Genomic DNA, 25,565 nt, shown 5'->3' on the forward strand with positions numbered 1-25,565 from the left:
AACTGGTTTTTCTCTATACTTCGAACAGTAAATATTGCTGTGTGGTAAATGTAAACTTTTTAATTGCAACTCGTGTGTATTTATGTTAAATTAGGTGTTAGGTTCCTGTTTAATAGGAAAATGCCCCATTTTCAAAATGTTATCATTTAAACTCTGCAACCTTCTTTGAAGACTCACCATGACCCCAGTTGAGAATCCAGACCCACACTCTTGAGTCCAATTCATTACAGTCGGGCCTTGATTTACACAATATTTTTTTTACACGGTTTCAGTTATGCACAGTCAATTAATTGTGACCCTTTGGATTCACTTTTACACAGTGCACCACGGTCGCCAAGATGCACAGATTAGTGGCATAACCAGGCCCGGACACTTGGGTGGGCGGACAATGACGGTGGAGGGGAGGCAGGAGGAATGGGGCAGAAGGGATCAGGGATGCCTCCCCTCACCCCCTCCAGGTGGCCCTGTGGGGGGTGATGGACACTCTGGCCAGGGGACCCCTGCCCCAGGCGCAGACCCCGGGTCGGGGAGTGGGGGTTTGCCCTATTCCACCCACCCGGCGCTCCAGCTGGGGAGCAGGGTCGGGGCGCGCGGGCTTGCCCGCTTCCCGGCTGGAATGCCAGGCGGGTGGAGCGGGGCAAGCCCCCGTGCCCCGACCCCGCTCCCCGGGTGTGTGCCTGGCCTGAGGGGGGCCCTGGCCAGAGTGTCCATGGCCCTCCACAATGCAGTCTGGAAGGGGTGAGGGAAGGTGATCCTTCCTACCCCATCCTTCTTGCCTCTCCTCCCCCGCCATTGCCCACCCATCCAAAGTCGGGGCCCACCCCACTGCTCCACACACCCCGGCCTTCCCAGACACCCCAGGTGAACCCTCAGAGTTCTGACTTCAACAACATCAGCATTATCGGAATTTCAAGTTCATCCTCAACATCAGTAAAGGCTAATAGCAAAATTTAAAATTCATTAAATTTTTTTTAAGAAAACCTGTATCGGATAAATTAGGGAGGTCACCTTGTGAGCATGGAACCTAAACCCTTATTTCCCATAGGCCCTTGGTATCTTTTTACAAGATTTCTATTTGCACGGTGTTTTTTCAAGAACATAACCACAGCGTAAATCGAGGCCTGAGTGTACTTTGTAAACCCCTCTGAGATAGCTTGGATTTGAAAGGTGCTGCATAAAACATTTTTTCCATCTACATTCCTCTAAACTAATCATTTAGAATTGCCAAAGGCCCTGATTCTGCCCTCACTTACAGGAGCAGACTTCAGGAGCGCTCAAGGAGGACTGGGCCCCGTTATGGTTCGTTGTGGTTTTGATACCTTGGATAGTGACCGTTTTTTAGAATCATGTTAAAATGCACAAGAAAATTGCCTTGCAAATTCCATACAGGCTGACTGAACTATAAAGTGTGACATAAGGGACATAGCCATACGGATGCACAGTTTTCATTCTGTTTTAATTAACATGGTGCTATCATGTCTCTTCAAAGACAGGCACTGTTGTAGCTGTGCATTCCTTACGGATCAAGCCTCTCCTTAATGTCACTATGGTTGGTGCGTTTGGCTGGCCCACAGTTGGAGTACTTATGTTACACTGCAGTTTCTTCCAAAACACTCAAAAAGGCTCTCGCTCTCCTCCTCATTAGCTTGATGGAATCCGCATGCCTTTCATCATCTATTTAGAGTTCAGATCAAATGGAACTAATGAAATCAGTTCTTCCATAATCGACCGAGATACACTTAGAATTCTTTTAGAGGGTAAAAATTTTAGGAGGCTGATGTCAGTGGGAAGCAAGCAAAGATGATACAATTATATTTCCAGCACACTTTGTTGCCATCAACTGAACCTCAGAAAACTTGTATTTTCATGCATCAGTGTTTCTCTTTCTTTCCAGAGTACAAACCTCCATTCTTTTAATTCCTCCCACTCCTCGTCCTCCATAGTAGGAAGCATCCACTGTTGGCCATTTTTTGTTAGGCAAGGGATCTTCTTCTTCTTCCTGTCCATAAATTCAAAAACATTTTTTTTTGCACTAAGTTCTTTTCTAGCACATGCTTTTATTAGTGTTCACAAACAGTTTTCCAGACTTAAATATAGCTCTAATGTGACAGCAGCAGATTGTAAAGGCAGTTTCATTATTTCACGCGCTATCTGGCCACCCTTGGAAACGTTTTTTGCACATGGAAGAACATCGCTGGCAACCATTAGAAGCGTCCCAAACCGTGACCAGCATTCTCAAGCCATTTAATAAACTGGACTTTCCACTAATCAGAGCTCATTTACCCCATTATCCTCCTTTCCAGTGATGAGAACAAACAAAACACAGAGAGAAAAATCATTAACATTGTTTCCCTCTTTTAAAAATATAGTGTGCTTGAAGAGCCAGATTCTCAGCCACAGAGGCCTGCTCCAGTAAAATGGCTTTGCTCTCTCTACAAAACCCAGGCCAATAGCCAAAGGACAGAGAGGCAGAATCATCAACAGCCTACAGTAGACTGATTACAACAGATCTGCAGCTCTCAGTGAAGGCCAAGGGTGGGTAGCAGACACATTCCGCTGGTCTCCCACGTGAAGTTTGGACCAAGCGATCCTGAGCTGTGGCCGCACATGCTTGCCTTAAGTACATGCTAGAGCTTACACTTAAATGCTTATCTGAAACAAGGCCCATGTGCAGACCCACTCGTGATTCTCCTAGAACACCCACTTCCCCAGGACTGAGTGACCTGGTCTGCTATCCAGAGCACAGAAGGTTGCAGAATCAGCCTACAAAGGTTCTCCAAAGCTGCTTGGACACAAAGCCACATTGCGAACAGTGGCGGGCTTCACAGATAGAAGAGTCTTGTAGCACCCTTTTTTTGGCAGATCATCGCTTGAGAACAGACAGCAGATGATTAAACTTATTGGATTCATCCAGTCAGTTTCAGGGGCAGCCCTCCTTGCTCTCCTGCTCACCCCTTCAACCCAGATTCCAGCTCAAGGACATTCTGTTGGATATTCCCTAAGGTGCTCACCAGGCAAGACCTATTTCTCTATACCCCAGGAGTGGATTTTGCTCCTATGAAGCTCTTGATATCCACAGGAATAGAAGGCTAATCCTCCAGTGTGGTTCCCCATTGCTGTCCCCTTTTCCATCCCACTTCCATAAACTTCATGAGGTCCTCAGAAAGGAATTCCCTCTCTGGTAAAATCTTCTTTTTCCTGCAGATATTAGGAAGTGTACAAACGACAGGCTCTTGTCCTGCACATCTCAGCAAACCAACTGGAAGGGGGAGAATGTCGCCACCAGAATCCGACACCAACCCAAGCTTTCATCCCTCCCCAGTCCCATGTTCGGACAATTTCCAAACAGAAGGAACTTCTAACACCAAAACATTTTGTTAAGGGAAGTCAAAGTTGCAAGCATTTGTCAATGGCTTAAGTGACTTTTGTGACTTATAAGTTAGGAGGAAAAAATTAGAACCCCAGGAAATTCAGAGGTAAGGTTTCCCTTTCACAAGTGACAGTCATTCTCAAATTACAATCCCAATCTTAACTCTGCCCCCAAGGCAATGTAGGGTTCTCAGATCGATTTTGGAAGTAATGCATATCGTTCTTTTTACAGTTCCTCTTAAGAAATTTGTTTGTTCAGCTGAATCTCTCTAAATCAGAGAACTCAGATCAAAGAGTGATGGTGAAAGTGATGGCTTAAATCCTGGACTAGCTGTCCAATATTTTCGAGAACATCTGGCCCCAACAATTATTTGAAACCGTTTTCTGTTGGTATATACAAGTATAATAAAGTCTACAGCCTTTAATTTTGAACATCTGCCATTTTTAACATGTAACAAGAGCAGGAATCCCCCTCTAATCCATTTCTATCCAGATATACGACCAAGCCATGCATTTGTGTGCACAATTTTTTAAAATTTTTTACACGGGGGGTGGAAATCCTACTTTTTTTTCCCCCACTAGAAGACGATGGGAAGAAATGAGAGAAAAGGGGGAAAAAAACCTAAAAATCTGAAACAAAGTTTTTCAAAATGAAACAGTTTTTAACTTGCCCTGCTAACTTGTGTAATAACTACAAACTGCCTTGTCTTGACTAGGATTTTACCTTTTCTTGACTGCAATTTTGCTTAGTTTAAGGCCCTTTTACAATGCCAGAATGGTAAAAAGGGGCCTCTGTATAAATGAGAATCAGGCCTGCTGGCTCACACTACAGAAAGCTTAGCATATGCCTAAGTCTTTGCAGGATCAGGGCCTTAACCGTCATTTGTGTGTGACTGTGTGGTTTTGTGAAAGCGGTCATCTTAGCACTGAATTCCCTGGATTTCTAATATTTAGGGCTTTGGGGTGAGGGCGGGGGTGTTTACTGTAATGTTCCTCAAAGGTGAGATAAATTCAAAACACTGGTATGTGCCTGCAACCCTAATTTTACCTTAATGAAGTCTTTTTGTGTTTTCTCAGGCGAAGGCATTGAATTACCACGTGCCCTCCATTTCTAAGACAAGTTTAATATTCAGTAACAGAGCAATATCTGTAGTTGGTTATTTGTACAGAACTCTGCACATATGATAAGCACCAAGTATCATGATTACCAGCAACAAAAATACAGTAACTTGGATTATTTTGTTTTAAAAAGGTGGGTCAGATGCAGCCCAGAATTCTAGCAGCCTGGCCTGTGTGGGAGCACACACGCAACAGAAAGCCATTTATTTAAAAGAATTTTGGGAGGAAGTTTAGACTATGTACCTGGTGGACAAAAGGGGGGCCGGGGGGTGGTTAAAGGGTTTTATTGGTGCTTTAATTTACTGTCTGGCTGAGTTAATTCAGTGTATGTCATGAACGGTTATCTTAAGATAGTTCTTTGTTAGGAAGCCTCGGGTTTCTTGTTATAGTAGGTTTTACTGTTATTTTAAATAAATAAAACTGGGCATCTCATGTGGATAAGCACCAAGTATCATTATTATCAGCATCAAAAATACAGTACCTTTGATTATTTTATTTGTTTTTTAAAAAGGTGGGACAGATACAGCCCAAAGAGGGGATGGCGCTGGTTAAGGAGGAATTGTGGCTAAAGTTTCTAGTGGTCTGTGGTACTTATATGGTCTCCACCAATGTAATATCTGAGGACCTCAAATCTTTTCGATGTGTTTACCCTCCAAACCTCTCTGCGAGGTAGGGAAGTGCTATTACCTCCGTTTCACAGATGGAAAACTGAGGCACAACAAAAGCAGCTTCCTCAAGGTCACAGAAGAAGTCTGTGACAGATCTGGGACCTGAACCTTGGTCTCTCACATGCCAGGAAAATGCCCTAATCACTGTGCCGTCTTTTCTCTCCAGCAACTGGGGGAAAAGAGCTGGTTCGTAATATACAGCAATATTTAACGGGATGGTGTAATGTAATTAATGTAATTGATGGTGCGCTAGGATGATGTCTTATTGTACAGGTCAACAAACACCTTCATACTGTACCTCTTTTGGAGCTGGAGGTGGTGGTGGAGGATCCTTGATGACCTAAAAACAATACAAAGACAAGCATGAGTGACAGCAGTCAGAGCCTGCAAGTGACCTTCAAAATCTGATAGAGTATTTTAATTGTTAACCATTCCGCTACGAATCACCAATGTTTCTTCACAAACTAGCAACTGCTGTTGCAACTCCCTGAACTCCTGATTACCAAACGTGTGTGGAAATTAACACCATCCCTCTAATATTAAATAAAATCAACTTGTTGACAGGCACTCTTTGGGACAAACATGCCTGCCCATTTACTTACTAATTGGATGAGGTTCAGTCATTCTAAGTAAGAGCCAGTGATGAAGTCCTATTTTGTTAATTAGAATTAATTTGTTAATCAGCAAAAGGCAGCCCAAAAGCCTACCTCAGGACTTGCCTCAGCAAAAGGCAGCCCAAAAGCCTACCTCAGGACTTGCCTGACTATAAACCAGTTTTCTCATGCCATGCATTTGGAGAATTTCTGGCCCAGTGACAAGTGCAAAATGCCTTCTGGAAACTCAAGATCAACTCTAGGCCTTTAAACTATCCACCCAAATTATTTCTGCAGCTTGCACATTACAAATCTATAATTTGAAAATGGCTTTCCTTCATGGTGTTCAGTGTGGAATGCCTACAGTGTGGTGTTGCTACATTCACAAACATTCTTAAATTGTTATTGGAAAATAATCCCTCCTGTTAAGGAGGTTTGTTTCTAATTTATAGCCATCCACGGGGTTTCTGGCACATAAATATTAACAATTTGTCAACAGAGTGGAACATAGGAAAGCGAGCACATGCCAGGGGATTTTCCGGTTAGTAATAAAAGCCCTCTATTCACTCTAATCTTATTTTATCTTAGTCTTAAATTCAATATGCAATATAGCATAAAAAATAAACTTGCGCCACTTACACCCCTTCCACTTTCTTTCTGCTCTCTTACACACATGCATCGCATGAACTTCTGTGACTTCCCCTGCTACTCACCTCAAAATCCCCAACAAGCCATTAAACAGAAAAAACACACCAATGTATTTATTAGATGATAGCAAAAATTAAAGTCAGAAACAGTTTTCTGCAAAACAGAAACAAGCTGGACTTAGCAGACTGCAAGTGGGCTCGCTCTGTGGCCAAGCTAACAGTGAAGAAATACTTTATCTATACAAACGGTCATGATTTTCTGTGCCTCAGTATTTTTCAGATATGAAAAAAGAAATACTCCACCTATACTAAGGCTCATGATTGTTTTGTGCATTGGTACAATACAGATTTGATTAAAATATATAAAATGATGGCTACATAAAAAGCTGTTAAAATTACATTTGTATTGAAATACTAGTTATGTTATTTTCAGAGATATCATAGAGGGATATCATTTTATCCCTATCCCTGCCATTAATTCCAGTACTTTAATTATCTTCACCAGTGCCTCTGAATATCAAATAAATAAGTGGACTCACGGCATCATATGTAGAAGAATTTTTTTTTAATCTTGATAAAAGTAACTTGGATGTCACCACTGACATCTCAGATAGTAATGCCACCAAAATAGTTCACTTCCAAATAAATGTGGGCATCGCATATATGAATGAGATTAAAATTGTGACACAGCATGGCCAGAGGGCAGCAGGAAAGTGTTAGAAGGGAGCCTTCTTCCCTGCAGAGGGAAGAAAGTTTGCTATAGATTAATTAAAGCACCTGAAGCCAGTCACATGATAAAAACCTCCTGTTTCAATCAGACAAGAGGAGAAGTTGAAGCAGAGTGGATTGGTGTTGGAGCAAAGAGCAGTTTGGAGGAGTTGAAGCAGAGTGGATTGGTGTTGGAGCAGAGGAGAGTTGGAGAAGTGCTGCGGTGGGCTAAGAAGACCAAGACCCTAGGTAAAGGGACACCTGGTTTGTGCAGAGGGAGGGCAGGAAGCCCCACAAGCTGAAGGGCAGGAGAGGGAAGTGGCCCAGGGGAAGGAACTGCTAGTTCTAGTGGTTTACCGCTATCCCCAGGGCCCCTGGGCTGGGACCCGGAGTAGAGGGTGGGCCCGGGTCCCTCCCTCTCGGACACTAGTGGGGCAGTTAATACCTCAGTTCAGGGGCAAGAAACGGTGCCCTGAACACCCCACAAGAAGAGAAAGCGCGAGACCCACCATAGTAGTGCTGGCAATTTGCCACCAAATGAATATACTTAGAAGTAAATGCTTGGTATAACTGGAAACCTATTACCAAATACTTCAGAATTAAAATATTAAACTGGTTTGTTAGTTCTTGGAACCTTCAACAGGTAGGAGAACAAATTAAGGATTTTCAATAGGAGGATGTTTGTTTGGTGCATGCCAAAGTGGGTCAGAACATGATTTTCCCTCCTCTGCTTTTTAACGTAAGGGTGAATAAATAAGGCTTCCTGCGGTGCATTCCAGCACCGGGTCTCGGAGCACTTTACAAACCTTGACTAGCTAATCCACGTAACATCTCTGTGAGATGGATCAGAACCATTCTGCCCACTTTATAGATGGGGAAACATGAAGCAGAGGGGTTATGGACCAGATTGGCAAAGACATTTAGGCACGTGAAGATGTGCATAGGCACTGAGAAGCACTGAAGTTTATCCAAAGATCAACACCAAAAAGATTCTCTCAATATTATAAAACTCACATTATCTTGTTTCAACTCCCATGCCATTTTCCTTCCACTTTCTTTATCTATTACCTTAAATTTCTCTATTTGTCTGATGTACATTAAGCTTTTCAGAGCTGAGGCCTTTCTACTGTCAGTAAAATGCCAGAAAAAGTTATGGCCCTATATAAATATTTATCAATAATAATTCATAACTCTCATTTCTTTCTTACACCCTTGAGACTCTCCTAAGCCAAGACAACTAAGTGTGCCAAAATATGTATTAGTTTTATGATGTGGGCTAATGCTCATTAGGGCCAAATGCCTATTAATTTCAATGGGACCAAGATTTGAACAAAAAAAATCTAATCCAAAACCCATTAAGGGCCTGATCTAAACCCCACTGAAATCAAGGAAAAGACTCATGACAACTTCAATGGGCCTTGTAAGCCTGTGAGTCAGTGGGAGCCTTTCAACTGACCCACTGGACATGGGATCAGGCCCTAAAATGATATTGCTAAACTCACTGGAGTTGTAGGATAAACTAGATTTAAAATTAGCTAATGCTTTAATTAGCTGCAGTTACTAGCAGCTTCAGAAGATGAAACTTGTTGGAAAATGTATCCCGCCATTAAGTGACAATGGTGTGAGAAAATAATCTGCTTTGAGTAGCAGATATTTGGCCCTGTTGACAGAAGTGGTACGAAAATGCTCCCATCCTTATGTTTCGACAGGCCACACACACACACACACAGTCAGTACTGATTCCAGTTTGATTTGTAAAGCAAAGTTCATTGGGAAGCCATTATTAAATGCAATTTTAAAAAACAGTCAGGGGAATTTAGGCAATTTTTGTAGTCAATTATTCAAATGCAGTATGAGAATTTGCTGACATTAAAAGACATACTATTGCAAGATTGTCTGCATTTTTTTCTTCATTCACATTAGTAAAATGAAGTCCTGACGGTTCTGAAGAACACTTCTCTGTCTTAACCATATGTACAATTTGATTTGTCTCCAATTTTGTTTGGTTTGGTTTGGTCTGGTCTGATCATCAGGGAGGACTGCATCTCATTGACTTCATTCTTTGTAACTAAGTCGAGCCGATTTCTTTAATAATAATAAAAAAAAGAAAAATAGCTGCTTCAGGCAACAGTCCTTTTGATCCACTCATTAACACTTTTCAAATGTTCCAGTGATGTGGGCATTAGGAAATGTCAGCACGAGAGCCTGAAGCCAGTTTGATACAATCATCTGTTCCGATATTCAAGGAAGAGTGAAAGAACTGTCAACAATGAACTCCCTTTAAAAAAAAAAAAAAAAGCAGCCAAAAAAACCCCTGGTACTGTACACAGACTGCAGATCAACTAACATTTTGAGAACTGACTCCTGCCAATGATTAAGCAGAATACCTAAGTCATCTAAAATGTTGGACACCAACTGTCTGCAGATAATAGAAGGCAGGAACTTCTGCAGTTCTCATTTGTTTTTGTTCGAAGTCTGTACCAACTTTATCCCTTTTTGCTTTGATTCTGGCGATACAACAGTTCTCAGGCGTGGGAGCTCTGCTGCTCTCTTGCTTGCTGTTCTCTGTCCCATGAAACTAAATACTTCCATCAGCAAGACAACCAGGTCTGTGATTTTATCCGCCCTTTCTCCAAAGTTCTTGAAGGAGTGATCAATAGTCAAGGACATTTACATCGAAGGCGGTAAGTAGTAGGCCACAAACTGGGATAATGAATTATGTTAATACACTGGATGTGGAATAGAAGGAAGGAATAAGAGCACATTATCATAATCGAAGGATTTGCAGTGTTTTTGTAGCTGCATTGGTACCAGGATATTACAGATACAAGATGAGTGAGGTAGCATCTTTAATTGGACCAACTTCTGTTGGCGAGAGAGACAAGCTTTCATGCTTACACAGAGCTCTTCTTCAGGTCTGGAAAATATATTCAGAATGTCACAATTAAATAAAAGGGGCTCAGATTGTTTAGCATAACTACTTGACACATATTTCAAAGACCATTCAAGAGTAAGCGTCCCATTAACACCTCTCTAGTCGTGGCAGGGAAAGGGGAAGAAAAAGCGGGGGAAAGCTGTGGGAGGGGGTCAAGTAGGTTATACGTTGTTATAATAAACTATATATCCAGTAAAAAGAACAGGAGTACTTGTGGCACCATAAATTTGTTAGTCTCTAAGGTGCCACAAGTACTCCTGTTCTTTTTGCGTATACAGACTAACATGGCTGCTACTCTGAAATATATATCCAGTGTCTCTATTCAGTCCATGATTTTTAGTATCTAGCAAAGTTCAGAATTTAAGCTCCCAGACTCATCTTTTGAAAGAATTGTGCAGGTCTTTGAGGATGAGGACTGAGAGGTCAGATACAGAGTGATCGCTTTATGAAAAGTGTTCACCCAGAGCTGATATGGTATTTTTGTCTTATTTTTCCGTGACAGTTCAAGGGAGCACAATCGTAGTCCTCAGCCATGATGATTATGTTCACAAGTCCAATAGACAAGTGTTTCACATCACCCGTTATAATGAACTCAAAAAACACCCCACACCACAATTTACCCAGGAATTTAACGATATCATCAAATTCTTCCTCAAACAAATCCAAAGAGAAACTCTACAACTTCATCCCCCACGAACCCAGAGACGTTCTACATGCTTCCCAAGGTATACAAACAAGGGAACCCAGGCAGACCCAACATAGCTGCCCATGGCACTCTTACTGAAGGAATATTGGGTCTCATAGAAAGGATCCTCAAACCACTCATGCAAAGGACCAGCTTCCTCCAAGACAATCAACTTCCTCCAGAATCTCCGCAAAATTAACAACCTCCCTCAGAACTTCATCTTTGCCACATGGATGTCACTTCACTAAGCGCCAACATCCTTCACAATGACAGCATCGCTGTCTGCCTCAAATATTTACAAGACAATGGACAACCCACAGATATCCACCCAAAACACATCGTCAAACTCATCCTCACTCATAACAATTTTACATTCAATAACAAACACTTAGTCCAAACCATGGGAACAGCCACGGGTAATAGGATGGCTACCCAATATGCCATCCTCTTTATGGGCCACCTTGAAAAGGAATTTCTGGACAAATACACCACGAAACCAATGAGATATCTGAGCTATATCAATGATATTTTCATCCTCTGAACAGGCATATTCCAGACATGCTCCAAACTCCATCAAAGATTTCCATCACAACTTCAATATAGAATACAGAAATAAAACTCCCTCCAACTGCACACCCCTAGTCATCCCCTACCATCCCACACTGGAATCCATGTGAGGTAGCAAACTAAAACCCATACCGGATGGGGACTACATCCTGAAAGAAATCTTCCCTGAACCCCCTCTTCTGAACTTCAAACAGTCCCCTCCCCCCGAACCTCTCCAAGCTCATTATCAGAAGCAAGCTCCCCACAGACCAGGACACACCAACTCAGAGCTGCACCACACCATGCCAGAACAACAGATGCAAAACCTGGACACACATCTCCACTGCTATGATGATCAACACCCCACACAACACCCCTTTCAAGATACATGGGTACTACACATGCCTATTATGTGGCGTACCTCATCCAGTGCACTAAATGCCTCAATGACCACTTGTCATAAAAATAAAGGGAAGGGTAACCACCTTTCTGTATACAGTGCTATAAAATCCCTCCTGGCCAGAGGCAAAACCCTTTCACCTGTAAAGGGTTAAGAAGCTAAGATAACCTCCCTGGCAGCTGACCAAAATGACCAATGAGGGGACAAGATTCTTTCAAAGCTGGAGGGGGGGAAAACAAAGGGTCTGTCTGTCTGCGTGATGCTTTTGCCGGGAACAGATCAGGAATGCAGTCTCAGAACTTCTGTTAGCTAGATTACTTACTAACTAGAAATGCGTTAGATTTCCTTTTGTTTCATGGCTGGTAAATAAGCTGTGCTGGAGGGAATGTATATTCCTGTTTTTGTGTCTTTTTGTAACTTAAGGTTTTGCCTAGAGGGATTCTCTATGTTTAGAATCTGATTACCCTGTAAGGTATCTACCATCCTGATTTTACAGAGGTGATTCTTTTACCTTCTTCTTTAATTAAAATTCTTCTATTAAGAACCTGATTGATTTTTCATTGTTCTTAAGATCCAAGGATTTGGGTCTGTGTTCACCTGTACAAATTGGTGAGGATTTTTATCAAGCCTTCCCCAGGAAAGGGGGTGTAGGGGTTGGGGGGATATTTTGGGGGAAGACGTCTCCAAGTGGGCTCTTTCCCTGTTCAATGTTTAACATGCTTGGTGGTGGCAGCATAGGGTTCAAGGACAAGGCAAAGTTTGTACCTTGGGGAAGTTTTTAACCTAAACTGGTAAGAATAAGCTTAGGGGGTCTTTCACGCAGGTCCCCACATCTGTACTCTATAGTTCAGAGTGGGGAAGGAACCTTGACACTACTATATAGGTGAAAACAACACTCACACAGAAAAATGATAAAAGATGAAAACACCATATCACCTGTGGGTGAACACTTTTCATAAAGAGATCACTCTGTATCTGACCTGTCTTTTCTCATTCTCAAAGGAAACCTGTACAACATCTTCAAAAGATGAGCTTTGGAGCTCAATAGGACTGAATAGTAACACTGGATCTATGGCTTATTACAACAATCTATAAGCCACTTAACCACCCCCCCAAACACACACAGCTCCCCCCACCACGCCCCAAGGAATGAAGAGGTATTAATGGGACACCTCACCTTGAATGGCCCCTCAAAATATGCATTAACTACCTATGCTAAACTATCCACCTTGTGTTTAGCTGTGACACTTTGAGTACATTTCCCATACCTGAAGAAGAGCTCTGTGTAAGCTTGAATGCTTGTCTTTCAGAACAGAAGTTGGGCCAATAAAAGATATTACCTCACCCGCCTTGACTCTCTAATGTAAGGATATGGCTATCAAACCAAAAACTATTGACGTGTCGGTATTTGGTAAGAAGTTCACTGAGTATTCAGAACTCAGCACTACTGTAGCACTAGGCCCTAAAACCACACCCTGGTCGGACTGGCAGAGACCCTGGGGGTATTTCACCTTCCTCTGCAACATGGGTCACTTGCAGCTTTAAACCAGTGTAAATGGTGAATTCTCTGTAACTTGAAGTCTTTAAACCATGATTTGAGGTTTTCAGTAACTCAGCCAGAGGCTAGGGGTCTATTACAGGAGTGGGTAGCTGAGGTTCTGTGGCCCGCAATGTGTAGGAGGTCAGACTAGATGATCACACTGGTCCCTTCTGACCTTAACATCTATGAGTCTAAAGAACATGACCCAAAGATATCCTCCTGGAGATGTCTTGGGACAATCCTGTGAAGAGTGGGACAGAGGAGGGATTTTTCCCATTAGAGAAGGGCCATTGGCTCTGCTCTTGGAAACCACAGAACATGGGGGATCCGCAGAAGGCTGAGGCTCCGAACCTCCATGCCAGTTTTGAGGCCCTCTCATCCTCACAACCTGCTTCCGGTTAGCCATGGGAATTACTGCATCCTCAGTGCTCCAGTAACAGCCTTGGAACATTTGAGAAGAGGGAAGATATTTCACTGCCCCAACTCCCAGGAGACCGCCCCTGTGACAAATCTGGGTAGACAGAATACAGTGCCAGGTTGGAAGAAATTGCCATCTCAACAAACTCCACCAATCTCAAACTCCTGCAAATAATGGAGGGGGAGGGGAGGAGGAGGGGAACTGAAGCACTATTGTTGACTAGAAGGATAAAGAACGTTCATTATTCAGATGAAAGTTGATGTAATATAGACAGGATGGCAATTTCATTTTTTGCAAGGGATTAATAAGAGAATAAAGGATTTGCAACTTGAGAGTCCATAATGGACTACAAATATCAATTTAGTGCTAGTGCTTTTAAAATAGTCCTTGATTTCAGAAAAAACATCTGCACACCATTATAGACTGCAGCTTTAAAATAATAGAGGAAAAGCTTTTATCAAAGATTTTACAGGAATATGGCACTCGGGTAAAAGCCAAATTGAGAGACCCGAATCTTCCTATCCTGGTTCATCTGTGCTTACGTTTCTGTCAAAGCAGCAAATGCTTTAAAGAAAACAAAACGAAAAGGAGTACTTGGGGCACCTTAGAGACTAACAAATTTATAATAAAATTTAGAATAAATTTGTTACTCTCTAAGGTGCCACAAGTACTCCTTTTCTTTTTACAGATACAGACTAACATGGCTGCTACTCTGAAACCGGTCATTAAAGAACACAGTTACTTCACTGTTATTAGACTGACCTTTTCTATGGCTTACAATAGACCACTGATAAAGATACCCCAAACCTATGTCTGATATATTATATACACTCTTGTACTTTATCCATTCTCTACAGCAACTGTGCTGCTCTACCACTTGCTTTCCAGAAACATCTATGAAAAAGAATCTATATTTCCCAACAAGAGTTTGGTGACAGTTATAGGTCATATGTCCGAATCAGCCATTTACGTTTTTTTACTTACCACTTTGCAACAAAGAGGCCAGAACCACCATAAAAGACCAATAGCAGCCAAAAGTAACAGCACAAGAATGGCAATAAGGGCAGCTATGCCATTCGACTATGGAGAAACAAGAAGGGAAAAGACAGTCACTGGATGATGTTAACAATTTCTATCTCATTAATAAATGTTTTTATCTCTTCCTTCCCCGCCCCCGACCCAACACAGTTACATAATGATTCACATACAGAGGATTCCTACTTGCTGGATCCTCCTTCTACAGATCTTACTCAGACAAAACTCTTTATGAAGCCTATAGTATCAGGCCCACTCTGGGCCAAATTCACCCCTAGTTAGCTCCTCTGACTCCTTGTATGTTTAGTTCCCTCCTCTTCTGTGAGCCGAGGAATGTACCTGGTAAACCAGGATACTTTTAAAAAGCTGTGTGATAAAATGAATGATGTGTGTCGACTACAAAACAGGGCAGAAGGGAGATTAAAAGGTAATGTATATGTTCCCCAGTTCCTTACATATTCTTGGTTCTGGAGCAACTCAGGTGCGTAAGCTATTTTAAAGGACTGGACAGAGCATCAATACAGAATATGATGGGCCACAAAACTTTGAACTGTAAAACAAAACAATGAAACGGCACGTACCTGTGCCATTTTATGGACCTGTGTTCCAGACTACTGTGTGGCCGTCACTGCACAAATCACGCTTGGAAGATAATGGGCCTGATTCTCCTCTCACTTACTCCAGTGTAAGTCAAGAGTAACTCCACAAAGTCAATGGAGTTATACTGATGTGAAATTGGCATAAGTGAGAGGAGAATCAGGCCTAATATGGAAGGGGGAAAAAAGTCACTGGTACAGGTACACCAAGCATCCAGTGACTAATGACTTTAAAGGATTACATTAAGAGCTGCCTAAGGAAAGCTGTTTGCCTGATCATCAATGCAGTCTGCAACCATTGATAGGAAAGAGAAGAAGAAAGTAGAATCCCAGAAGAGGTGTATAGATAGGGCCCTACCAAATTCACGGTCCATTTTGGTCAATTTCATGGTCATAGGATCTTAAAAATCATAAATTTAATAATTTTTGCTAGTTAAAACTGAAATTTCATAATGTTGTAATCGTAGGGGTCCTGACCCAAAAAGGAGTTGTGGGGGGGTTGTGGTACTGCTACCCTTACTTCTGTGCTGGTGCTGGGGGAAGCGCTGCCTTCAGAGCTGGGCAGATGGAGAGCGGCGGCTGCTGGACGGGAGCCCAGCTAGGAAGGCAGAGTCGCCGCCAGCAGCTGTGAGAGTGGCATGGTATGGTATGGCCACCCTTACTTCTGCGCTGCTGCTGGAGGGGCGCTGCCTTCACAGCTGGGCACCCGGCCAGCAGCTGCTGCTCTCCAGGCAGCGCAGAAGCAAGGGTGGCAATACTACAAACCCTCTAAAATAACCTTGCGACCCCCTTACAACTCCCTTTCGGGTCAGGATCCCCAATTTGAGAAATGCTGGTCTCCCCCACGAAATCTGTGTAGTATCGGGTAAAAGCACAGAAAAGACCAGATTTCACAGGGGGAGACCAGATTTCATGGTCCGTGACATGTTTTTCATGGCTGTGAATTTGGTAGGGCCCTATATATAGGGCTCCTATACCGTGGTGTTTGGTATTCCAAAAATAAAGATTTAATTCTAGTCCTGAAGTCTGAATGCTCATCGTGCCCTGCAGGGGAAAAAACATAAGAACTGCCGGCCTGGATGTGACTGGTGGTCTATCAAGTTCAGTGTCATGTCTCTGACCGTGGCAAATACCAGTTGCTGCAGAGGAAGATGCAAAGAAGCCCAGTGCAGACAGTTATGGGATAACTAGAAGTTTCCTCCTAACCCAAAGGGACAGGTGGAATTTTAAAGAGCCATAACTGTTGGTCCAATAAAAGGTATTACCTCACCCATCTTGTCTCTCTCAATAGACAGACACTCCACTGAGACTTGTAAACTTAGATCATCTCACAAGGTCCTACAAGTCACACAAAGTCACTGCTTTGGCTCTTGCATGCTAGCAAAGATGGCCGAAGGCTAACTGGTGCCACTTGGGCATAGGTTAATTGTGCCATGAGGCTCTTAACGAGCCACACTCTCAGAGGCACACAGAGAGGGATTATGCTTAGCCTCCTATCAAGTTAACGATCAGCCCTTTTGTCACTATGTTTTTTACGACGAGCGTGAACGGTGACTCTCACAAAGGCTTAGACTGCATCTCTAAGCTTATTTTTGAAGGAAGAATGTGGAGAACAGAAGTGGCCCAGAGGCTAAAAGCCTCAAACCCACATCCTCTGCACACCTTTTCTAAACCCTGGTATAGCGTGCTCCACGGCATGCTGATCTGGAACAACATTAAGGGGAAATCAGGGATGTGTTTTGTGTGAATGAGACCTGTTCACATTTCATACGGGGACCAAAAAAAAAAAAAAAGGGCAAAGGATACAGCATGATTCTCCTCTCAAGCCAGAGTAAAGTAGGAGTTATTGTACTGCAGTCAGTGAAGTTATACCGGTGTCAATGACAGGAGAATCAAGCCCTACTCGAATGATGACTAATAATGTGTAAATGTTCAGTGATCATTTAAGATGGTATCACACATAAATAATGCCCATGCCTCGCTGCAACACCTCTTCTTGTTTGTTTTTCTTTACAGCAACTTCAGTTTGCTGTGGAAGGCTGCAACTTTTCACTCTCTTTTACCAGGTTAGCCATCAGCTGCCCTGCCATTAGAATTAGCTCAGTGTTCTAGCTGTGACCCATTTCTATGCAGTTGCCCATCTGCTACTACGGAAACAACAGTTCTCCTTGTACGGCCCTTCCTTCTCTGCACAACACATGACATGAGGGTTTACAAAGAAAAAAAAAAAAGAAGAAAGGATGAGCAGAAGCAGTGCTGGATTTCCTGTCAGTTCACTTCTGTAGATATTCTGCTTCCTGCTACTTGAAACTTTTAACCACAGAGAAACAAAATGGGTTAAGGTTTTGCCATGAACAGAGCAGAGGAATAACATGATTGAGTATGATTTGTTTTGCACTGATACTGTATTTTTTTAAGTTTGTTTGCACTGTCAGCATGCAGATTTATATGTGGTCATGGTAAATTCATAGTTTCAGCATGTTGTGGCCCACTCACCCTTCTGAAAGGATGAAGAAAAAGGGAAGAGTAGTATATCGGGTGTCATGACAGAGCATCCTCCTGTATCCTTATGTCATTAATTCAAGATGTTGCATCATCATTATCCATTGATACAACATCATGACATCAGGTGGAAATAGGCTACAAATGGATTCATCTAAGTGTCTTAGGTTTGGTGAGCTGCCTCAATTCTAGTGTCATTCAGACTCCCCACCCCAAATCATAAAACCTGAGTTGGTGTTAACATCAACCCCCCAAAATTATCCATATTCGCAATTTTAAAAGGGTTGGGGGAAAATAAGCTTGACTTCTCCAGGTTAATTCCCTGTGAACAACAATCTGTTGTTGGAAAATCACACAAAATGACAGGTTAAAAAGTGGGGTCATTGGAAGTACAGAGTGACCAGGTTCCTGGGGAACTCGTCTATATTTTGCAGGTCATGAATATTATTTATATTCCTTTTCTCTCCCTTTAACAAACACAAATGGCCAATTCTGCCCTTTGTGTGCTCACAACTCCTATCGATTGCAGTCGGAACCGGGCATGCCCGCACACAACGAATAGCAGAACACACGGTCTCATTTTTTTACCGACCTGAAAGTAAAGCCACAGTACGGGCATGCTTTAGGGTTAGGGTCTTCCGTAACTGGGCTAAAGTCTTGAGGTTCCACCTATACAACCTCAGGCTTTATATCACCACTATGGACCCATCTACACTATAAACTGGAACCAAGTTGTAACTGAGTCAGTGGACAATTGTATCCTAACTAGGTCCTCTGATACAACTATACTTGTAGTGAAGGCAGGTCCCTAAAGGGTGGGGGAAGTCATCCAAAGGCCTCAGAGCTGCAGCAGCAGACTGTAGTAAATAATATGTTGTAATACATTTCGCATATAATAATGCATAGCTATAGGAAAACCATATGCACTGTACATATTGAAAACATACATTCCTTAACTGGCAAGTTAGGGAATGCTGAGAGGCAGCAAAGACACTGCCCAGAGGGGAAGGGAGGTTTCCTTGGCTTTCCCCTCTACAAATAGCTCTCTGCCTGGGTCTGTCTTCAGCAGTTTCTGAAGCAGTTAGCAATACAGAAGCAATGGTGATGGAAAAGGACGGAAGCTCTTTATAAACCGTCTATGTCGGGGTTGAGGAGAACCAGTTAATCATGCATTAGTGAAAAAGATGTTTTGTATGTATCTGGAAATTGAGCATAACACATATGGTAACGTTCCTTTTGCACAGAATCATGCAAAGACTTAATGTTGGCAGGTGTCCAGTTTTCAACCGGAAAGTCCAGTCGAAAAGGAGTCCTGGCAGTATCCGGTCAGCACAGCTGACCGGACACTAAAAGTCCAGTTACCAGAGTAACCACGATCAGCCTCCCGGCTGAGAGGGCAGGAAGAGCAGCAGCTACTCAGCTGCCGCTGCTGATGCAGCAGACCCAGGCTCCCAGACCCGGCTCCAGCCTCTCCAGGGGAAAGGTAGGTACCAGCACTGCCACTGCTGGGCAGGGAGAAGGGGGGTGGATCCTGTCTGCCCCCCACACACACACACACACCCCACTGTGCCCCACTTTTCCCGATCTGGAGACTGACCCCCACCCTGCACAAAGTGCTTCCCCCCCCACCCATTATTGCCTCTTCCCACACACACAGCACGCCCCCCCCGATGCCTCTTACCGCCTCTCCCCATCACACAGACATACCATGCACCCCCTGCTGCCAGTTGGTGGTCCCCCAACTCCAGCACCCCCCCTCTGCCACTTAGTGCCCCCAGCACAGCATGTCCCATCAGTTCCAGTTAGTCCTCCCCCCTACACCCTGTCAATGCCAGTTACTGCTCCCTCCATACCCCCGACACCTCCTGAATGACTCTTACTGCTCTCCCAAGATCCTAGTGCCCCCCACATCATTCCCCCTCAATGTGAGTTAGTGCCTCTACAATCCCAGAACCCCTCAATGCCAGTTACTGCCCCCTCACACCTTTGGGCAAGGCTACTTTTTTGTGAGTTATCAAGAGTGTGGATTAGTACATTTCTATTCAAACAATATTCTCAGATGCTTATTTTAGTGACAATTTTAAAAATAAGTCTGATTTTAAAATAAAATACTTTCTTAACCAGCCAAAAGTCACTTGCCAGCTTTCCAAAGAACTATTTAGACACCTAAAAAGACTTAATTTCTACAAAACAAATCTTACTGTGTATAATATGCCAAAAGTCCCCTCCCCCCAAAAAAGGACCAAATTTAGAGATTCTAAAACAGAAACAAGATGATTAGGACTATGGAAAAAGGGACGGCTAGCTAGCAGCAGCCTGGCAAATGGCTTGCTGCATTTTATAGCAGAATTACAAATGCTGCCAGGTTTGTTTGGCATTATCTTGGGATAAGTTTTAGCAAGGCATTCTTGTTTATACAGCTGAAACTTTCCTAAGTTTGTGGAACATCTCATTCGCCCTCGCCGCAAGAAAAAACTCACATTTCTGTACCATTTGGTATCTAATAGTTCATACAAAAGAGGCAGGATGGGTTTTTAACCAAGTTATAGGAAGATTTTTAAACTTTGTTTTTTGATATTAGTGATGGTGGTACTTCTCCCTTAATGTAGATGCACTTAAACCTGTTTAACTTTCACTTAAATTAGCTTAGTTTAATTTAGTAATTTACTAGTACATGCTAAACAAGGATTCAATGGGTTTAAGTGCATCTACATTAGGGAGTATCACCTATTTAACTGTACAGACTTCCAATTAATTTAGTTAAGACTGTACAACTTTTCTAATATAGACAAGCCCTAAGTACTAGGACACAATTGCAAACAGATACCACACTGAATCTGTTCATTAGGTTTGCTTCATTTGAGCATGCAATCAGTTTTCTCTTTTAAAAATAAAGAAGTCCCTGAGAAGGTGCGTGTGGAAAGCCTACCTACAGAACAGGTGAGACATTTAATGAACGCTTCTAAGGCTAGAGGGTTTCTCTACATGATTTTTCTGTGGAGTTTTGTTGTAGAAAGGAATCAAGTATAAGAAAAAAGGTTTTCCAAAAGACAAAGAACACACACTTCTTTTAAACTTCTCATGCTGATCTAAGTCTCATGAATCAGCGCTAACTTGCTCCATCACACCAACTTCCTAGGATTGGAGAGCAAGAAGAGGGCAGGGCCTCGAGGAGAAGAGCAGAGGCAGGAGGTGGGGCCTTGGGGGAAGAGTGAGGGTCAGGTGGCATGGACTCATGGAAGAGACGGGGCAGGGGCACGGCCTTGGGGAAGAGGCAGGGCAGGGGTGTCCAGTTTTCAGCAGTTAGAAAGTTGGCAACCCTATGTAGACTGGAATGCTAACTAAATATAGTTGTCTGCCACCTTAATGGGCAATAATAAATAAGTCATTTCACATACTATAACTGCAGAAAAATCTGCCAAATACCAATCGTTTCATTAAGCACATCCAATCAGCAAAGCTTGCTTGTGTGCACAAAAATAAAATGAAGAACATAAACATGCATTTCACAACACTTCATGATTTAGAAGATATATGCCTCTGTGCTTAAGTACGGTTTCACGGCTATGCCTTTTCACACGTTATTAATAGGCTCTGCTCTGATTAGAGATTCTCCCACCCAAAAAGTTATGCAAGTAAGTCTCACAATTTCAACGTCTACATGAAATGCTGTCAGTCATTGACTTACACATTCCGAAGCAGTGATTGTTAATGAGCTGGAGATCAAAGATTGTCCTTCATTCAAACTCACCAAAACTTCTAGTGTCCTGGAAATTAAAAAAAGCCAAACAAATATACATGAATCACAGCATATACACATTAAGCAGGAATCTTGCATCAGTCAGGTTCCGTTAAAATAGAACAGGAAGCGTGGTAGACCAGGAGAATGGGAGACAAGATGTGGACATCTCTAAAGCTAACATGTTGTATTACTGTTTATAGATAGTCCTGACTCCTTACAATTTGCCAGTATTTTTAGCCATTCAATTAGGATATAGATTTAGCTGTCTAACTCTAGTAACCAAAGTTCGGTAATTGGCACTTCATTTTTTGTGTCTCAGTTTACCCAACAGTAAAATGGACAAATTAATAGTTAACTACCTCACAGGGGTTAATATTTGAAGAACGGTTTGATATCCTTGGTAAATAGACCTACCTAATTATAAAATATTAACTCCTCTTCGATCATACTTTTTTAGGGTTTTACTGTTACAAATAATACTGTAAACCCTGTTCAATAAAAATATATCTAGCAATATGTAACCAGCAGGCTAACAATGCTGGCTATTTATAAGTGGCCAAGACTTTCTATAAATAGCACACTGATATTACAGTTATACAAATATTAAGTAGTTTACATTTTTCAAATTAATCCTAAAAGAAAATGATATATGGTGAATATTAAACAGAAAGGACTCAAAATTCTCTGTCTTTGTTTCATATGATTCAGAAAGCTCACAATATGTATGTATGTTTTGAAATATAGATCTCATTGGACTAAAATGATTAATCATTTATACTGCTCTTCATAGATATCATTTTTTATTCTGGCACAAGCATTTTAGTCAATATTGAATTTGAAACTCTTAACTAATTTGTCTCAGCTGGTTTCTGTTTCAGATTTTAGTAAAAAGGTATTAAGTTGCTTCTACCACTCAATTTATTTTTTTAAATGGTCTGTGCTATAAAATAAAAATCCCGAATATCTTTCTTTATATTATGCATCATTCTAAATAGATGCAAGTGAAAAGTCTGGATAATTTTTTTTCTCATCCCCTTCCAATTTTCTACACTTTCATAGAATCATAGAATCTCAGGGTTGGATGAGACCTCAGGAGATCACTGAGTCCAACCCCCTGCTCAAAGCAGGACCAATCCCCAATTTTTGCCCCAGATCCCTAAATGGCTCCCTCAAGGATTGAATTCACAACCCTGGGTTTAGCAGGCCAATGCTCTAACCACCGAGCTATCCCTCCTCCCCTCCCTTTGCCCCATACATCACAATTCTAGACAACTCTAGGAAAAAAACAACTGAAATACTCAATTCTTATACTATTTCTGATCCAAACCAGAGAAAACGCTAGGAGTTTCATGGGAAAGCCTATGAGGATTTCCAAGAAGGATTTCAATATCACATATGAATTTGGTTAAGATTTGGATAAATGTATAGCACCAAAACCCTGACTTATCAATTAAGCATGTAATTACATTTAAGCACAAAGATGAAATCCTGACTCCTCTGAAGTAAATAGCAAAATATCCATAGACTTCAGTGGGGCAGGATATCACCCTAAGTGTTCTGATGAGTAGGCACATGCTTAAAGTTAAGCATTTGTTTAGTGTTTTGTTGAAACTGGCCCAAATTCCTGAGAGGTGATCAGAGAAACTCCAGATGTTTATCTGAATTACCCCCCGAACCTTTTGAAGTTTGCCCATCCTAAATGCCAGCTATGACATTAAAATACAGAGCCAAATTTTATTCTCCACTACGCTGATCCAAAGCCCACTTGAAGTTAATGTGAGTCTTTCCGTTGACTTCAGTGACTTGGATCAGGTCCTTTTACAGCCTTGTAACCCTAGTGGGGTTGCACAGATGTAACTGAGAGCAGAATTCAACCTATAAGTGCTCATGTGTATCCTCAGCACAGGGAAGCCCTTTCTGACTTGTGAATTTTTAACTGAGCACAAATGCCAAGAGAAAAGATTATCCGTCCATAACACCGTGTTTCATTTTTTCCCTTTCGCTTTGTTTGCCCATTTAAAGCACTAGTTCCACAGAGACGTGTGCTATAAAACATACAGACTCCAGGCCAGATTTTGCTTATTTACACACCCATGAAACAGCTTTAATTTCTGTTATGTTTCATGAGCGTAACAGACAATTTGCCTCTTCAACATTCACTGAACTTTTTGGTAGTAGTAATTAAAATAATTATTAATTCATGAATGCTTTTCCCTTTTACAGTGTATACCATCCGTTGGTCTCAAAGCTTTTCCCAAGCATTAATGAAGTAAATCTCACAATGCCCTAAATTCTAATCAAAGCTGTGGTGGGTGACCTTGGGTGAGCCATTTCACCTTTCAGCACCAATAAAACAGGGAGAACAACATTTACCATACCTACCTCACCTGAGAGGTTGTGCAGATTAATTAGTTCATTTTTGTACAGCGTTTTGATTACATACAGCACTATATAAGTACTGTTAGTCTTACTATTTGGGGAAAAAAATGAAGTACATCTTAATTTATTTTGGCACATCAGCTGAGGGTCTAGTGACAGTGTTTATCAATGACAAAATTTTAATAAGAGAGAACCCAATCAACCTAACTCAGGATCAGAGGCCAGTCAGCAGAGATCAAGTCAACATCCCCAGTCTTCATGAGTGAGTCAATCTGTTTCACTCATCACCCTAAGATTGACTTTGGCTTCTTACACAGACATTTACAAAACTGAGGGGACTTCTATTGAAATGAGACGGTGGCTGACTTCTGACTAGCTAAGACATTGGGTGATAATATTCTGAGGTGAAATTGATGCCCATACTAATGTCTGAAGTGTTCACCGTCCATTTCAAATAGTGACCTCTCTAAATGAGAAGTTTATGCTCGGCCTGTTGTGAAATTTTGATTGGTTCGTTTTTAAATATAATAGACATCCACAACAGAATAGAATGGGTCCAGGAATCTTCAGGTAGTCAAGCCATTGGACTGGTTTAATACTCTATAAGGTGACATCCTGGCTCCACTGAAATCATTAAAACTTCCATTGACTTCACTGGGGCCAGGGATTCACCCACAGACCGGAGACGCTATAGCAGCAGTTCTCAAACTGTGATGCATGAACCAGTAGAGGCCACACACAGGAGATATGCAGATTGGTTTAAAGTATAGCAACACAATGAAGTATTAGTATGGAACTACAATGATCAAAGTTCCAAAGATGGTCCTCCACATGCCTCTGAGTTTTAAATATAACACGCTAGGATTTTAAAGTTTGAGAACCTGCGCTATAATATACCCACTAAAATATTTTTTTTAATCTTCAGTGACATTAGAAATTTGTTTAAGTTACATTTTTAGAGCTCTCAACTCTTTCTTTACTATTTTTAAGACAAATCCTGAAGTCCTTTCATGGGCAAAATTCCCACTGAGATCAACAGGAGTTTTGACTGAGCAAGGATTGAGAACTCCTGGATTTGGCAAGGAGACTGCAAGGATGCCTGTGATTATAAATTTTACTGCATCCTATAGATTTATGGGTGAAAGATTCAAACTGTTTTCAGTTGCTTGATTTTCCTATGTACTTTATTTTTAAAATTTGAATGTGAGCCTGGAATACCTCCTGGTTCTTTTTTTCACCTGAGTCTTTCCCTTCTGGGACTTGCCAACTTTTTCATTCCTACCAAACTCGTGTGTGTTACGACAGTAAAACTTTCTAATGGTATTTCATCGTATTCTGTACTTTCTGGAAGGTAGCTGATTTGTTCAATATGTTAGTGGCAGTCCAAGACATACATGACAATAAGAGGAAAAAAATGACAGAATGCCATCTTCAACCCTAGTAACTGAAAGTTCAGTAATATATCCAGGTTCTAATTTTTTCAGCTGAGCTACTAGAAAATAAACACATCAGAAACTAAATCATGCAAGCAACTGAATCTTTGCAGATGTATTCTTCTTTGCATGTGTATCTAATGTTTGGTAATGTTTGTTTCTTTATTTATTCACTTCTATAATTACACCTACCTTAAAAACTCTTAACTCATTACAAAGACATGAATATGTAATTATTTTATTAGAATCA

General features: G+C 41.7%; 1 protein-coding gene across 3 annotated transcripts in view; it reads right to left on the bottom strand.

Moving 5' to 3' along the window:
* ANTXR2 (ANTXR cell adhesion molecule 2) overlaps positions 1-25,565 on the bottom strand; it is a 173,596-nt gene that overhangs the window by 79,082 nt on the left and 68,949 nt on the right. For 2 of the 3 annotated variants that reach the window (XM_037896746.2, XM_037896745.2), the window contains 4 exons: positions 21,450-21,528; positions 14,613-14,708; positions 5,455-5,496; positions 1,904-1,999 (listed from right to left, as the gene is read on the bottom strand). In XM_037896746.2, coding sequence (XP_037752674.1) covers positions 1,904-1,999; positions 5,455-5,496; positions 14,613-14,708; positions 21,450-21,528 — 313 coding nt within the window. The remainder of the gene's footprint in view (positions 1-1,903; positions 2,000-5,454; positions 5,497-14,612; positions 14,709-21,449; positions 21,529-25,565) is intronic. The other variant, XM_043545278.1, reaches the window with a different exon arrangement.

Source organism: Chelonia mydas, chromosome 4 (assembly GCF_015237465.2).
Source record: "Chelonia mydas isolate rCheMyd1 chromosome 4, rCheMyd1.pri.v2, whole genome shotgun sequence".
Taxonomy (NCBI): Eukaryota; Metazoa; Chordata; order Testudines; family Cheloniidae; genus Chelonia; species Chelonia mydas.